The sequence below is a fragment of the Chiloscyllium plagiosum genome, chromosome 11, assembly GCF_004010195.1.
Source record: "Chiloscyllium plagiosum isolate BGI_BamShark_2017 chromosome 11, ASM401019v2, whole genome shotgun sequence".
Taxonomy (NCBI): Eukaryota; Metazoa; Chordata; class Chondrichthyes; order Orectolobiformes; family Hemiscylliidae; genus Chiloscyllium; species Chiloscyllium plagiosum.
This window is the reverse complement of record NC_057720.1, coordinates 85,287,242-85,304,111: the sequence shown is the minus strand read 5'-3', so window position 1 is coordinate 85,304,111 and position 16,870 is coordinate 85,287,242. Positions and strand designations below refer to the sequence as shown.

General features: G+C 40.9%; 1 protein-coding gene across 4 annotated transcripts in view; it reads right to left on the bottom strand.

The window, feature by feature from the left end:
* Positions 1 to 16,870, bottom strand: part of rasal2 (RAS protein activator like 2) — a 415,750-nt gene that overhangs the window by 385,396 nt on the left and 13,484 nt on the right. Inside the window, exon 1 of one of the 4 annotated variants that reach the window (XM_043699987.1) lies at positions 6,273 to 6,673. The exons of 1 other annotated variant lie outside the window; for it this stretch is intronic. In XM_043699987.1, the coding sequence (XP_043555922.1) occupies positions 6,273 to 6,405 (133 nt within the window). In that variant the 5' untranslated portion in view covers positions 6,406 to 6,673. Of the gene's footprint in view, positions 1 to 6,272; positions 6,674 to 16,870 lie in introns of those variants that run through there. 2 more of the 4 variants (XM_043699988.1, XM_043699992.1) reach the window with 2 other exon arrangements.

Here is a 16,870-nt window from a genome sequence, read left to right as displayed (position 1 = left end):
TCCCTGGAGGGGCACAGGCGGAGTAGGGGTACATTTAAGAGTGAAATCAGGATGGCCATAAGGGGACATAAGAAGGTTTTGGCAAATAAGGTTACGGAGAATCCTAAGAGAGTCTATAAAATAATTTGGATGTGAGCATAAGAGGTCTGTCAGTTTGCAGATGACACCAAAATTGGAGATGTAGTGGACAGCGAAGACGGTTACCTCAGCATACAACAGGATCTTGATCAGATGGGCCAATGGGCTAAGAATTGGCAGATGGAGTTTAATTTAGATAAATGTGAGGTGCTGCATTTTGGGAAAGCAAATCTTAGCAGGACTTATACACTTAATGGTAAGGTTCTAGGGAGTATTGCTGAACAAAGAGACCTTGGAGTGCAGGTTCACAGAACATAGAACAATACAGCACAGAACAGGCCCTTCGGCCTTCGATGTTGCGCCGACCTGTAAAATATTCTCAGCTCGTCCCCCTACACTATCCCAAAATCATCCATGTGCTTATCTAAGGATAGTTTAAATCTCCCTAATGTGGCTGAGTTAACTGCATTAGCAGGTAGTGCATTCCACGCCCTTACCACTCTCTGCATAAAGAACCTTCCTCTGACATCTGTCTTAAATCTATCACCCCTCAATCTGTAGTTATGCCCCCTTATACACGCTGACGTCATCATCCCAGGAAAAAGACTTTCACTGTCTACCTATATAATCCTCTGATCATCTTGTATGCCTCTATCAAATCCCTCTTAGCCTCCTTCTTGCCAATGAGAACAGACCCAAGTCTCTCAGCTTTTCCTCATAAGACCTTCCCTCAGGTAACATCCTGGTATATCTCCTCTGCACCTTGTCTAATGCTTCCACATCCTTCCCAAAATATGGGGACCAGAACTGTACACAATATTCCAAGTATGGCCGCACTAGCATTTTGTATAGTTGCAGCATGATATTGCAGTTCCGGAACTCAATCCCTCTACCAATGAAACCTAACACACCGAATGCCTTCTTAACAGCACTGTCGACCTGGGTGGCAACTTTCAGGGATCTATATACATGGACTCCAAGATTCGTCTGCACATCCACACTACCAAGAGTCTTTCCATTGACCCAGTACTCTGCCTTCCTGTTATTCTTCCCAAAGTGCATCACCTCACATTTAGCTGCATTGAACTCCATTTGCCACCTCTCAGCCCAATTCTACAGTTTATCCAAATCCCCCCACATCCTGTAACATTCTTCTACACTGTCCAGTACTCCACCGACTTTAGTGTCGTCTGCAAATTTACTAATCCATCCACCTATACCTGCGTCTAAGTCATTAATAAAAATGACTAACAGCAGTGGTCCCAAAACAGATCCTTGTGGCACACCACTAGTAACCGGACTCCAGGCTGACTATTTTCCATCAACCACCACTTGCTGCCTTCTTTAAGAAAGCCAGTTTCTAATCCAAACTGCTAAATCACCCTCAATTCCGTGCCTCTGCATTTTTTCCAACAGCCTACCATGTGGAACCTTATCAAAGGCTTTACTGAAGTCCATGTATACCACGTCAACTACCCTAGCCTCATCTCCATCTTGGTCACCTTCTCAAAAAACTCAATGAAGTTTGTGAGATACGACGAAACCATGTTGACTATCTGAAATCAAATTGTTGTTTGCGAGATGATTATAAATCTTAACTCTTAAAATCCTTTCCAAAACCTTTCCTACAACAGAAGTAAGGCTCACTGGTCTATAATTACTTGGGTCAGCTCTACTGCCCTTCTTGAACAAGGGCACAACATTTGCAATCCTCCAGTCCTCTGGCACCAAACCTGTAGACAATGACGACTCAAATATCAAAGCCAAAGGCTCTGCTATCTCCTCCCTAGCTTCCCAGAGAATCCTCGGATATATCCCATCCGGCCCAGGGGACTTATCTACTTTCACTCCTTCTAGAATTGATAACATCTGTTCGTAACTAACTTTGAAAGTTCATAGCTCCTTTAAAGTGGAGTTGCAGATAGATAGGATAGTGAAGGCCGCATTTGGCATGTTTTCCTTTATTGGTCAGAGTACCGAGTACAGCAGTTGGGAGGTCATGTTGCGACTATACAGGACATTAGTTAGACCACTGTTGGAATATTGCATGCAATTCTGTTCTTCCTATCAGTAGGATGTTGTGAAACGTGAAAGGGTTCAGAAAAGATTTAAAAGGATGGTTCCAGGGTTGGAGGATTTGAGCTATAGTGAGAGGTTGAATAGGCTAGGGCTGTTTTCCCTGGTGCATTGGAGGCTGAGGGGTGACCTTATAGAGGTTTATAAAATCATGAGAGGCATGGAAAGGATAAATAGATGAAGTCTTTTCTCTGGGGTGGGGATTCCAGAACTAGAGGGCATATGTTTAGGGTGAGAGGGGAAAGATATAGATATGAATCAGTTCTACGAAGATTTTTTTTTCTCTGGTCAAAAAGGTCAATTTTGAACAGAGTCCTAAGTGCATTAGTTCCAAGTAAGTACAATTGCAATTGAGTGTCTGGGAAATATTCCTGTCGCGTTATGGATACAATATATAAAGAAACAGGAGTTAAGTGCCGAAGGAAGTTTTAGATTTCTCCTAATAGGACAATGAGGTTTTTCAGTCAGTTGAGGGGAACCAGTCAAGTGTTTGAGTGAGGAGGTTCCAAATCATGAGAATTTGGACAAAGATCTTCAAGTTGTTAGAACTGATAAAGTTTAGGCCATCAGAATTAAGAGGGGTTCATGCCAGTGAACTCAGAAAGGAATTGTTTAAAAAAAAAGTCTTGACACACCAAGAGTCAAGAAACGAGTTTAAAAAAGGTGACATAGGAGTGAGTTTCTAACAAATAGCATTGGCAAAAGGTTGAAACTTAGTTTTGATGTTTGTGTTCTGATCTTCCTTTCAGCTTTCAATCTATATGCAGCTTTGTTTTCTTTTCCGTATTTTGTGTGGTAAACTTAATATTCTGCAATTCAAGAACATCCATAGTCTTGTGTGAACATTTCAGTGCTTGACCAACTTAACCAGCTGCAAAAAAACAAATATATGATCTTTCATTTGACGATCTGATTTGTCCAGTATTATCATCAGCTAGGATCATAACAATATCCCACCATTTCTTAAGTTATGATATGTTTGAACTCCATCCACACAGTAGAAAGATTTTCAGCCAGTCAGGCATTTGCTTTCAATTTATCATTTTCTCTCCCATCCCCATAGGGCGCAACCACGTTTTTTTGGATGCTAAGATAAATGCAATTGCAATTCACATTAATTCTCAGCAGTCTGCTCTCTTCCCTTGCAAATTCAAACTTCCTCACTTGCATATTTACGCAGAAACAAACAGAGACTCTGTAATATGACTGGCACTTTTTGAGGCTTGCAAACTATTCTTCATTGACAACTGATGCTTCACATCTTTATATTTCTCATTTATGCATTTTAGCTAAATAATAAATGATGACAACTTGGACTAGAATCATTGAACAAATCGAACAGTTTAAATGGGAACAATCAAAGCATCAATCTGCCCCTAAAGAACTAACCTTTTCAAGATGTGTATTTCTAACTGATATTACTTGTAACAATATCTTTTACATATTGTGCACTTTTTAAAATAATTTATTATTAAAAAAAAAATTCACTCCACTCCATTCACTCCCCCAAGAATTCCTGTACACCATCAAAGACACCAAGATAGAAGAGGACAAAATAATGGTCTCCTTTGACATTACATCCCTTTTCACATCAATTAACATCAACCTGGCCAAAGAACCACTGGAATCACTACTAGGAAAACCAGATCACAAACACCAGACAGCACCAACTTCATCAGCAAAGACAACATCCTCAAGCTAGTGAATCTGTACCTCACCATCCACTTCACATTTAATAAACAAAACCTGCAAACAAATCAACAGAACAACTATGGGATCACCAATATCAGGGCTCATAGGTGAACAACTTGAACAAGCTGCCCTCCCATGTATCCAACCCAAACTTTGGGCCCACTCTGTGGATGTCACCTTTATCATCAAAAAAAAAACGGCACAAACTAGAGGAAACATACAACATCGTCAACAATATCCTGACAGGCATAAAATTCACATAAGAGGAGGAGAACGACAACAGACTCCCATTCCTCGCCATGACAGTACAACATAGTTAACGGAGAGCTTCTACGGAAAAACAAAACACACAAACCAAATACTTCAGAAGCAATCACCCGAACACCCACAAATGAAGCTGCATTAAGATTTTATTTCAATGAGCTACATCACACTGCAGCACCAAGAACTGCAAAGAGCAGGAGAAAAATATCTATACGTTTTCAAGAAAAACGGGTACCCAATAAACACGATCCATCAATTCCTCAGAAAAAAATCCAAACAGACACAATGCAACCAAAAACTATCGTCACATTACCTTACATCAAAGACATATCAGAAATGACTTCCAGACTATTCAGACCCCTTGGCATCATGGTAGCCCACAAACTTACTAACACACTTCAACAGCGACTAATGAACCTAAATGATCCATTAGAGACCACCAGCAAAACTAACTTCATTTACAAGATACCATGTGAGAACTGTAAAAAAAAAAATCGGACAAACTAGCAGGAAACTTGCCACCAGAATACATGAACACTAACTGGCCACCAAAAGACATGACACACTCTCACTAATTTCCAAACATACAGACAAAGGACACAACTTTGACTGGGACAACACACACACATCCTAGGACAGGCGAAACAAAGACACACAGGCAAATTCTTAGGAGGTAAGGCATTCTAACCATAGCTCCATCAATAAACACATGAACTTAGATCCTATCTACCTCCCCTTAGGGGAAAAAACGGAAATGACATCACCCACTTTAAGAAACCAAGACCTATAAATAGAGAGGCGGGACATACCACCATCGCTTTCACCAGAGACTCTGACTGATGATGTTACCTAGTATGGTGACGAAACGTCCGAAGACAAACCCTCAAGCTCAGCGAGTTAGCTCACAGGCTTACCATTAATCTGAGTTACAAATCTTCTCAAAACTCACTAACAATTTATTAAAATTTAAAATGAGTTTAGGACACGCAATCTTAACTTATTTTATCTAACTTAATGGGGTTTATTAATAAGCGACAACCATTAAATTAGCACGGTGGACATTATCACATACGACGAATGCAAGTGTATGAAAATCAAGCTCTTTTTTCGCTTCTTACAACCTGATACTCATCTTATAACATTGTTGTAATGATGAAAAACGGTCAACGAAATTAATTGCTAAATATACAAAATTTAAAAATCAGGGACAGCGCTCAATGCCACCATAAGGTGGGGGGTGTGAAGAGTAACAGGGCAGCGCTGGAAAGCCAATCGTTCTTGCGTTCATTCATCCAATTTCACGTAAAGCCACAGCTGACCACCTTTCTCACATTCAACAGCAAAATTTCACGAGTTCAACTTCATTCGTTGGCAGTGGCCGCACAGAGTGAGAAATCATGTCTGATCCACCACGCCAACAAAAGTCAAATATTTTCAAACATCTGCTTTATTTGTAAACAAGCAAACTAGGTGGCTGCCAGCTGAACCACTAAAACAGCATCAGTTACACAACGGTGACAATTAAAAGTTGCAAACTAACCACACGAACGTTATTTCTGAGAGTAAGTTTCTGGAGCGCAAATTTAGCCAATAGCATTGCTTCCGTAAGAAAAATTACAACTCTTCCCAAGATAAAGTGTTTGTCGCACGGGTTAAAGCACAATTTGAGAGTTCAGTCAACTGCATGATTCATTTCCCTTCCATGCTTCGCACTTTCTCCCTAACCTCTCCTCCAAAGTTAGTTTCCTCCATGCAGATCCCACCATTTCTGCCACAGCGACAAGTCGCAGTCCTGTCCTGGTTGAGCGGTCTCTCAAGCGCCTCAACATATTATCCATAAGCCGTCCTCCGTCCACCCAAACCCTGTGCCCTCTGTCCAATCCTGATGCTTTTCGCACAGACTCCTTAATCTAACCCTGGCCCCCTCCATACAGACCCCTCAATCCAACCCTCACCGCCCTCCCCACAGACTCCTCAATCCAACCCTGGCCCCCTCCACAGAGACCCCTCAAATCAAATCCTGATCGCCTTCATTAAGACCCCTCAATCCAACCTTACCCCTTCCATGCGAACCTCTCAATTCAGTCACCTCCGCCCAAACCCTGTTTCTCCTCCTCCCTCGCTCCCCTCTGTTCCCCTACTCTCACAGCCCGGCACCTTACCATACACTCGGATCCATCCCTGTTGCTGACACACCGACTCCAGCAAAATCCGTTCCACGGGGTCGAGAGCGGTCTCCTCGATCCCGGAGCCTGGGAGCAGATCCAGCCGCTGGGTCCCGTCCAGTGCTTCCATCCCGGCACCACAGCCGACTCGAACCGCGGAGCGTCCTCCGGGCTGTGGTTATTGACTGCGCCCTGCCCCCTCCCTCAGGCCACTTCAATCTCAGGCGGGAAGGGAACCGCGCTGACGAGGGGATGGGGCAAATCAATAGGATCGGCCCGGGATCGCCCAGAGAACCGCCAGCGGCCCCGGCTCCAGCTCCAGCACACAGTCAGCCATAGCAACAGGCCCTGCAATCACACCCCGAGCTATCGCACCTAACAACAGCCCCCTCAATCTCGCACAGAGTCTTCGACCTCAATCGCACACAGAGTCATCGACCTCAATCACAGCCCCCTCAATCACACTCAGAGTCAGGAAGGGCTCCACCCCCCAGGCACACTGGAGGTTGGGAAACAGCTCTGAATCTTGAAGAAGATAAACTTGCCATCCTGGGCTCCCTCATAGTCTGAGTAGCAGTGTCACTTATCCAAAGTAATTTATACCTGACTGTTATCATATAATCTATCAAACTGCTGTATGCATATTATTTTAGACTAGACTCTTTTTGGAAGGCTTCAGAGCAAATGGATTTCCTGAACCACACGAGACCTGTCAGATCCTTTAAGTAGCAGCAAGTCTACCTGATTAATCTCTCAGCACATTAACTGCGGTGACAATCCATCATCCAACATAATAAGCAGTAGTGCAGTTTTGATTTGGTTGCTCATCATACAACATGGTTACACAGAGAGTAGTTCATGTGTAGAATGAACTGCCAGATGAAGTGGTGGATGCAAGTACATTTGCAACATAAGAAAAGATTTGGAGGGATATGGGCCAAACGCAGTCAAGTGAGATGAGTTTAGTTTGGGGGCATAGTTGACCCTGGACTAGTTGGACTGAAGGATCTGTTTTCATGCTGTATGTCTCCATGATGACCACTTATGCAGACTCCAGTGAACTTTTAAGAAATTTTCAGACACAGCTTTAAGAATGCCACTCGTGTTGACAGTCAGCAGCTGGGAAGTCGAACGTTCAAAAAGCCTGCAGTACAGCAACTCTTACCTTAAGTCAGTTCTTAAGGTAAAGATTTGCCTGTAAATTGGATATTAAATCTGAAGCTTAACAAGTCAAATCAAATAGGAGAAAGTGAGGACTGCAGGTGCTGGAGATCAGAGTCGAGAATGTGGTGCTGGAAAAGCATAGCACGTCAGGGAGTATCAGAGGAGCAGTAGAATCGACGTTTCAGGCATAAGCCCTTCCTGATGATGTTTCTCTGATGCTGCCTGATCTGTTGTGCTTTTCCAGCACCACAATCTTGACACAAGTCAAATCAAAGCAAAATACTGTGGATGCTGAAACTCTGAAACAAATACAGCCATTGCTAGAGAAATTCAACAGGCCTGGCAGCATCTATGGAGAGAGAAACAGAATTAATGTTTTGAGTCCAGTATGTCAGTTCTGAATAAAAGTCATACTGGACTTGAAGCCTTGACTGTTTCTCTCTCCATGGCCTGATGAGTTTCTCCAGTATTATGTGTTTTTGACATTGAACAAGTCATTACATTTTGCATATGTAGCAATGAAGCTTTTAAGTCAGAATTTACAGAGACAGAATTGATGTTGGAATTACTTATGAGTCTTTGTCAGAATTATTACTGTCCAAAGCAAACTTATCTTTGGAGCAAGACATTCAGATGGTGAGTAAAGTAACAGTCCGAGGCAGCACAAACCAATCTTAAGAGGAGAGGATCAATCTTATCATAGGATATCAGCAGAATCCATTCAATTCTTAAGGTACAAAGAGCCAGACGAAACAAGCTAGTATCAAGAGAAGCCAGTACAGAGAGTAGACCAGATAGTAGACATCCCCAAAGAGCAGTGTCAATGCTGTGAGGCAAAGAACATTACAGATCCAAGCAGCACCCAGCTATTAAAACATTATGTTTTGCCTGTAAAACAAATTCCAGAAGTCATGTAGAAGTTACAGTTACAGAGCAGGTACAGGTCAAACAGCTACTCCCCCAAAGAAGTTAGTGAGGTAATAAAATAGTGATAGTGGAAGAAATGTCAAAAGGTAACTCTTTGGGAAAATAGATGTTCCAGCCTATTCATTGAGGCAGAAGATTATTTTGTAAACTGACATCAAATTTTAAAAGTATGATATGACTGAAGAAACACTGTTTACACCCTACAACGGTGCAATTATATTGTCTAAATGGAATTTTCAAGATGACAGTTCTGTTAAAAGGGATACCAGATAGTGGAGAACATATATACTTTACAATCAAGGATTCTCACTCTTTAGCATGAGTGATTGTCGTGGATCTCAAGCTTCTTCAACTGGCAAAGTAATTGGCCAAGAAACAGCCAGTCATGCAAACATTGCTGACCCTTGCTGTTTTAAATTTATTCAACAATTATAAGAGTGGGAAATACTTTATGCCAATCCCATATAGTGCAGGGTCACATTTTATTAATAAATTAAAGAATTTGCGAAGGTCAATATCACTAATTTCAATCTATTCTGTCTTCTTTTTGGACTCTGAAAGAAAACAGTGTCTGAGAAGCTCTATCGGTTGTTGCTTGATCTATACAAGTAACATCTAATGATACAACCACAGGTCAAAGAAATACTAGATCGTGAACAGAGCTTCTCAGAGACTGTTCTTTTTTAAGAGTCCAATAAGAAGACAGATTAGATTGAAATTAGTGATTTTGACTTTAGCAAATCCTTTCATTTATTAATAAAATGTGAACCTGCAACTATGTGGGATTGGCAAGGGGAAGCAGTCCTGGAGAAAAGTTACCTTAGAGCAGCGACCAGAGCAGAGCAGACAGGAGGCTTTGAGCGGAGCAGGAACAGTTGTTAGACTGGGGTCTGGCATGGGCTGTCAGACCACATGTGGAAGCTCCTACACTGAGCTACTGGAATGGAATATTGATGTGTAATTTATCCAGCTGTAATATCTGTTCTTTTAACAATGTCTTATTTCTAACTTATTGTATGAATCACTTTACTTTTTTTTATTCATTATTTTGTATCTAAGATTTGTACCTAGGTACTTGTACCTAAGATGGTGCCATTAGAGGGGATATTGTAAAACTTGAAACTATATTTCTACTTGAGTACACATGACAATAAAGGATATTGATATTGACTGTCTCTTTACTCTGTAAAGTTGCTCTCTCAAATTCTCTTGTCAGTAAAGCAGGAAAACTAAAAAAAAGACACTGAAGAAATAATTCTAAAAATCAAAGGGAAAATAAATATTCCAGGTCCAACCAATCTACCAGTGAACTAAAGACTGATTCTCACTGAGAAGATAACAACATGCCATTATCAGAGAACTAAAAAGATTTTGAAATCAACCCATCCAGCTTTTGTGATTTGGACTGGGGAATAGAATTGTATTCCCCTAACCTTTTTTTAAATTAATTTCCAAGAACAAATCATCAGTATGAATGAAAGAAGTCATGCTAAGTAAGAATCAATTCTCCAGCAATATGACTGGGGAATTGTACATATTGGGTTCAGCAGTAAAAAAATTTAACTTAATCAATACGTTGATGTACAGAGTCTACATTCTTCAATACAGATGGAGAATAAAGATTTATTCACACATGGTAGAAGAGCTGTATTCAACTCTATGGAAGATCACTAAAATGGGATGACCAATGTCCACAGATTCAGGATATGGTAAAAAAAACTGGTCAGGTTCAGAATTTAGGCTACTGTCAAAAAGAGAAAGCTAGGGGAGACTGAGGACTGCAGATGCTGGAGGAAGTCAGAATCGATAAAGTGTGGTACTGAAAAAAGCATAGCAGGTCAGGCAGCATCTGAAGATCAAGAGAACAATGTTTCGGGCTTAATCCTTCCATCAGGCAACTCTCTTGGTCCTCAAAAGAGAAAGCTTCCAGGTTCAGAAATCTGACAAGAAAGGAAGTGCCGAATTCAAAAGGCAGCTTTCTTCTATGAAAGAAATGTACATGTTTCACGGTCCTATGGATGATATAACAGAGAACTTATTTGTTTCATTAGGAAAAATCATCCTCCCACCAGGGGAATTCAAGATAAAAGGTTCTTCAGTAAGGAGTCTTTACAGACCTCACAGAGTCAAAATCAACAGTCTTCAGGCTACAAGCCCACAAATCCTCCAAGTCTGAGGAAAACATATTCTGACAGAGTTGGGAAACCAATAGAACACCAAAATTTGTTAATTCAGATTTTTGAGGGGGAGATGGGGTAATGGTAAATGTAATTTTATTTATATATATACATATATATCTAAGATTACATTTACCATTTATACATGCTTGCATGAATATTAAGCATTAAAGCAAAACTTGAGGGGAGACCTTCCTTATCTGTAGGTTAGAAGCAGCGATGAGCACTGTTAAGCAGCCTATGCCCATATGGAACAAGACTTAGGGGGCACTCAGAGGTGGGATAATCAGTTGCAAATAATGTTCATGTTAAAAGCCTGGCAATGACGATCCCCAATAAGACAGAATCTAAGCATTTCCCCTTTTCACTCACTGGCTTTTTACATTGTTGATTTCCTCACCAGCTTGCAGCTCAGATTTCCGCTCAGTACTTTTAAGTCAATGGTTTTGATCCATCACAGTCAGGAAGGAAAGGCTAATTTGAGCACAGCAGGATCCCACACAATCTGGCGAGAAAATAAAAAACGTAATTTGTGTTTTTACCAACATTGATCAGGATAACAAGATGAATTCCTTGCTCTTTTTTGAAATAAAGCCAGGAACCGTAGAAAAGTAACAGCACAAAATGAGATCATTCAGTCCATCGTGTCTGCACCAACTCAATAAACCAGCCTTTCTCCCTGATCACGTCAAGAGTAAAATGTTTGAAACAGACCATAGATCCAATCAGACCATGGACTCAAACAAAATCATTGGATAAATATTTATGCTGGAACCAAAGTCAATTCACTCTAAGAGGGACAAAATAAAGAAAAACAAAAGGTAGCATGACTAAGTGAGAAATGGGCGAAAACATCTCATGTTAACCAAACAGAGCCTACTAATATTGGTAGACATTTTGTGTTTTCATGAAAAGTTATAGAAATGCCAGTGTCCCCTGTATGTGGTCTATGTGGTGCATGGACTCTTTTTGATAACCATCAGGGAGAATTAGAACAAAATGTTTCAACTTATTTTCATTTAATTGGCCTTCTAACTGTTTATTTTACCTCTCTCAGGAGATACCCTGGTTGAAAGGTGGTAATAAATTGCATGGTTCACATTCTATGAACTTTTACTCACCATCATCTTCCGAGTTTAACTGTGAGAGACATCAGTTCTGACTCATTTTCTGGGTTCTTATTATTTTAAGTAACAAGACTTACAATTCTCAATAGCAACAGGTCTCATTTTATCAAAGTTATAATTTAGTCATTCCTAATCTCGACAACGTTACCCTGTTTGCATCTTGGCTAACATCCCTATTGTTTATCGGCCATCGGTGAAGTGCTCATCATTAATCTAGTGCATGTTGAAAGATAAACAAGAGCAAAATTCAGTGTTAAACCAAGGAAATAAAGCAGAACATGTTTTTCATGGTTGAATAATCTATGGAACACAATGGTCCTTGCGCTGCCAGGAAGACAGGAGGATCATTTGTGGAAAGCACTTGGCCAGGAGTGAAATATGAAGGTGAAAAGGTCATTAGGTATCCTGGAATGTTACTCAATTGAATTTCAGTGAGTTAACTTTCAAACAATCCCTGACAAGTTATATGGGAAAAACAGAGTCGAATTCTGAGAGCAGAGGAATGCCCTGATTCGAACCTGTGCTCCCTGAACGCAGCATCATAGATTATTGGCAATCATTGAGTGTATTGTTTAGTTGGTTTCCTTCAATTGAAAGAAAGCTCTTTTACAGGGTGTAGCAGTGATGAAGCAATTAGGGTTCCCAACACCCCTAAGGGATAATATGAGTGATAGGACAGTGTCTGTGATTCATAGAATCTCTACAGTGTGGAAGCAGGCCATTCGGCCCATCAAGTCTACACCGACCCTCCAAAGAGCATTCCACTCAGGCCCACTCTTCTACCCTATTCCTGTAACCCTGCATTTCCCATGGATAATCCACCAATCCTGCAGATCCCTGGAGATGATGGATAATTCAGTGTGCACAAACTACTTAACCTGCACATCTTAGGACTGTGGGAGGAAATCTGTACAGACACAGGGAGAATTTGCAAACTCCACACAAACATTTGCCCAGGGTGGAATTGAACTCAGGTCTCTTGTGCTATGAGGCAGCAGTGCAAACCACTGAGCCACTGCTTTCAGATCCAGGATTGAGGAGAAATCTCAGCTAGAGTCATAGGAGGCATGAAATGCCATCTTGATTTTCTGTTGTGAGACTCCTTATCAGAATGGGATTGAGAATTTTTGGAATCCTGTGTATCAAGAACACTTAGAGACTGAACGAGTTTGCACCCAACTCCACAACCACCCTCACACATCTTTTGTTCCACAACCTCACCTGCACATTGTAAGCACACCGTACCTCCCACACAACCTCACCAAACCTTTCCCAGTCCATTTATTGTGGTGGCCAATTCAGTTCACGACACTAGTCACAAGCCACACGTAGCTAATAGGGAATACAAACATGCTTGATTGAATTTCTCATCAGTAAATATTCATCACTGGGCATGTGACCGCACATCTCCCTCACAAAGATTGCTAACTTTAAACCTTCTTGTGCATTTACTATTTCACAAATGAAGTAGAAACCAATTTTAATTAATTCCTATACATTTATTGACTGTTTTAAATGCACATTAAAAAGCCCAATAAAGATAGTCACGACAATCATGTAAGTGGGCTTTGTAATCACCTTCCAGAAACTTCTCAAAGGTTAACCACATTCAGACAGTCAACAACCATGACCTCCTGATGGTTTTAGAATGCTAACTATTGTGCTGTAACTTGTTACAGAGCTGATTATCTCCAAGAAAAGCCTTTGCACAGTAGAATTACAAATACGATGATGTGTGAATTAATTTCCACTTAATCTCTGGAATGGGCCATAGAGATTTGGCTGTCCACAATGGGTCTGCTCCTGGGCCTGGCCAAACTGACCATAAACAGGTCCAGGCAGCGGGCCGTGGAGGGGGTCGTTAGGGCTGAATGCCTGCCCCTCTTCCATGGTTATGTTAGGGCCCAGGTGTCTCTGGAGAAGGAGCACACGGTATCCACGTGCTCCTCGAGCTGTTCAGGGAGAGGTGGGCGCCGCAGGAAGTGGAGTGCATTATTTCCCCCTCCAATTCTATTTTGATTTAATCCCTGCCCTCCCCTTCACTGTTTAATCACACAGCATTGCCCTCCAATGTGAAGGGCACTGCTTGTCACTGGCCACTTGGGTATTTCTTTTCTTCCTGGCGGTGGAAATAGAATAAAGATTTGTACACCTTGTGTCTTTCACTGTGTCTCACACCTGCACACACACAATATGGGAAAAAAGAAAAAGAAAGAAAAATAAAAAGAAAAAAACAAAGAAAAAATCAGGAGTGTCAGCGATCCTAATCACTCTGAGAGTTGGCTCAGAGGAAGCTGGAGCAGTGTCAAGGACACTCCTTCTTTTGTATCAGAGGAGGGGGCTGACTCTGAGCTGGCTGCCCACATCCAGAAAAAAAACATCTCTGTCCCGATAGTAGCAGCTAGTCCATCTCCAGGAGGCTTGGCCACATGACTCCACAGAAATAAATTCTACTGTGTTTTTCAACCAAATGTTTTTGAATTGGCAGTCACTTTCAAAGTCTCTGCTGCCCCCTACAATGTCGACCAACAATATCATTCCTAACTCTGTGTTATAATGGAGAGGTCTATGGTCTGTAAAAGTAGCCAGAGACAATATTTGTGCTCTCTTGGAGTAAAACATTATTTTGTCAAAACATGAAGCAGAGGTTACATTTCTACAAAGTTCCTCAGAAGACATTTGAAGAGATTTATTACAAAAAAAAACTAGCTATGGCTCCTGAAATGTTGAGTAGCTACCAATCATCTCTGAAAGGAAATTCTAGATTGGTAATTCCAGTTTTGGACTTGTTGGGCACCATCTTAAAAGCAAGGAAATTGTTAAACTGGTACACCTTAGTTTTTTTTATACTTTAGATATTCCTAACTGAATAACATCTTTATCCTACGTAGTTCTATCTCTGTGCATTTTTGTAAGTGAGCCCGTGTTGCAAAGTTGCCCCCTGTCTATGGGTATGTGAAATAAACCCTGCTCATAGTCTAACTTTACTACAGTGTGATGTGATCCTTACAAAATCAGAGCCCGCCAGTAGAGGGAATAGGAGATTTGATAAAACTATAAGATGAAAAACAGAATTTGAGAGTTGCTTGTCAATGTGAAACAAGTGTTCTCGTGCAATCCCATGCTATCAGAAAATCGTGTCATCGCAACACCATTTAAACTAACGAGGCCGGAATCGCGTTATAACCAATGCACGCTTTAAAACGTCTCACTTTAGAAATAGTATCCCCAATTCATCAATAATGTTATAGTGAATTTGTGTTAATGAAACGTGCATTACAGCAGAACAACCTGTATTTTACTTCCTTAGTGACTGAATCATAGTTCTTAAACAGATACACTTATGTGAAATATATTTGCCAATACCATGTGATTGGACATCAAGTGTTTTCAACAACAATCTTTTTACATTTGAACTAATAACCATCCCAAAGTGTTATAAATGAGTATTAGAAAAGAAAATATGACAGTGAGACACATAAGAAGGTACTTGGCCAGATGACCAACAGTTTGGTCAAAAAAGGAGACTTTTATGAGAACCTGAAAGGAGGAATTTGAGCTGGAGAGGTGTAAGGATAGAATAGCAGATGTTTGGGCTGAGGCAACTGAAGGGGAGGCCAAAAGTGCAAAGACTAAAGTCAGGGTTGCTGATGAGGCCAGCATATGGGGTGCACAACCACATCAAAGCCTGCATATCAGCCCATAAGAACAAGAAGGAAAGGTCTGCCTTTGTGACAAACAAAAGAGATGTCTGGGTAAAGGTGCCATAGTCTTACCAGACTATAGACAATCCTCTCATTAGAGAGAGACAACTGGTTGTAGTTTAACCTGAGGGTTATCGTGCTTCAGGTGAATTGAGAAGGAGGGTCCTTCATGGAACCTCAGCATTGTGTGGAAATTGAAAGCACACTGTTGGTACTACTCTGTATTGCAAAACAGCCACCCAAACAACTCAGCTAACTAACCCTCCCCAAAGATTGTTTACAGCTTATGATAACCAAATAAAACAAAAATAGTGGCAGTCCATAGTTTTTGTACTGTTTTTGTACTGATCGAGGGTGCTTTAGCCAAAGATCCCTGAAAAATAGGATAAGATCTGGGAGGATATGAATATTCTAGTAGTTGGAAATACTTGATTTCTGCATTTTGTTTAATTTTTTAATGGGGTTCTTCCCAGATTGTTCCCTTTTGACCCACTGTGCAGAAGCATCCAGCTCGGCGCAGGACGAGACCTCTGGGACTAAGAATGCTGCATACCAGCAAGAAAAGCAGGCAATGTCTTTAAATATAAAATAAATAAACAACACATCCTTATTGTGCTAGTGGTATGTGTGTTGATACTGTCCCTGCCTCTTTATTCTCGAGTGGGTTGTGGGCGTCCACAGTGAAACGTGCAAAACAAAATTCTTTATTCTCAAACTGACAATGTAAGGCATTGTACTCCAAAGAGTTGGATCCTGTCCCATTTGGGTGTGCAGCAACAAAGGGATAATGAGAAACTGGAATTCTATGATATGCGTGCATGCTTACCACAGACACTCACCCAAGGCATACTCACCACACACACCATACAACAAATTCACCTCCCCCACACACAGCGTGCACGTGTGCACGGACCTAAACAGGCACATACACAAGAATAGCTTGAATCTATATTGTGTCTTTAACATGTTAAAATATTTGAAAGCTGCTTCACAGGAGTGTCATTAAACAGATTTGATACTGTACTATGCAGTTTAGCATAGGAAAGGGGACCAAAATCTTGCACAAAATTATGGGTTTTAGGAAATGTCTTAAAGGAAGAAAGAGAAGTACAATGTTTAGGAGAAATAATTCCTAAGAAGCTGAGAGCCGAAGCAGCTGAAGGCATGACCACCAATGGCTGAATGGTGAAAATTGGAGAGACAAGGATTGGAGGAGGACAGACATTTCAGAAAATTGTGAGGCTGAAGGAGTTTACACAGATAAGGAAGGGCAAATTCATGGAGGGATTTATAAATAAGTGTCAGAATGTTAAAAAATTATGGCATTGTTAGACAATGAATTAATGCATGTCAACAAACATAGGGTGGTAGCTGAATGTGAATTGTGACAATACTGTGGCTTTAAGAGGCATATTTTCTCCTGTTTGTTTCATGAAGAATAGTTGAAACAGAGGTGGAAAGCAGTATGCTCAAAGTCAATAAACAGCTTGTGAGGC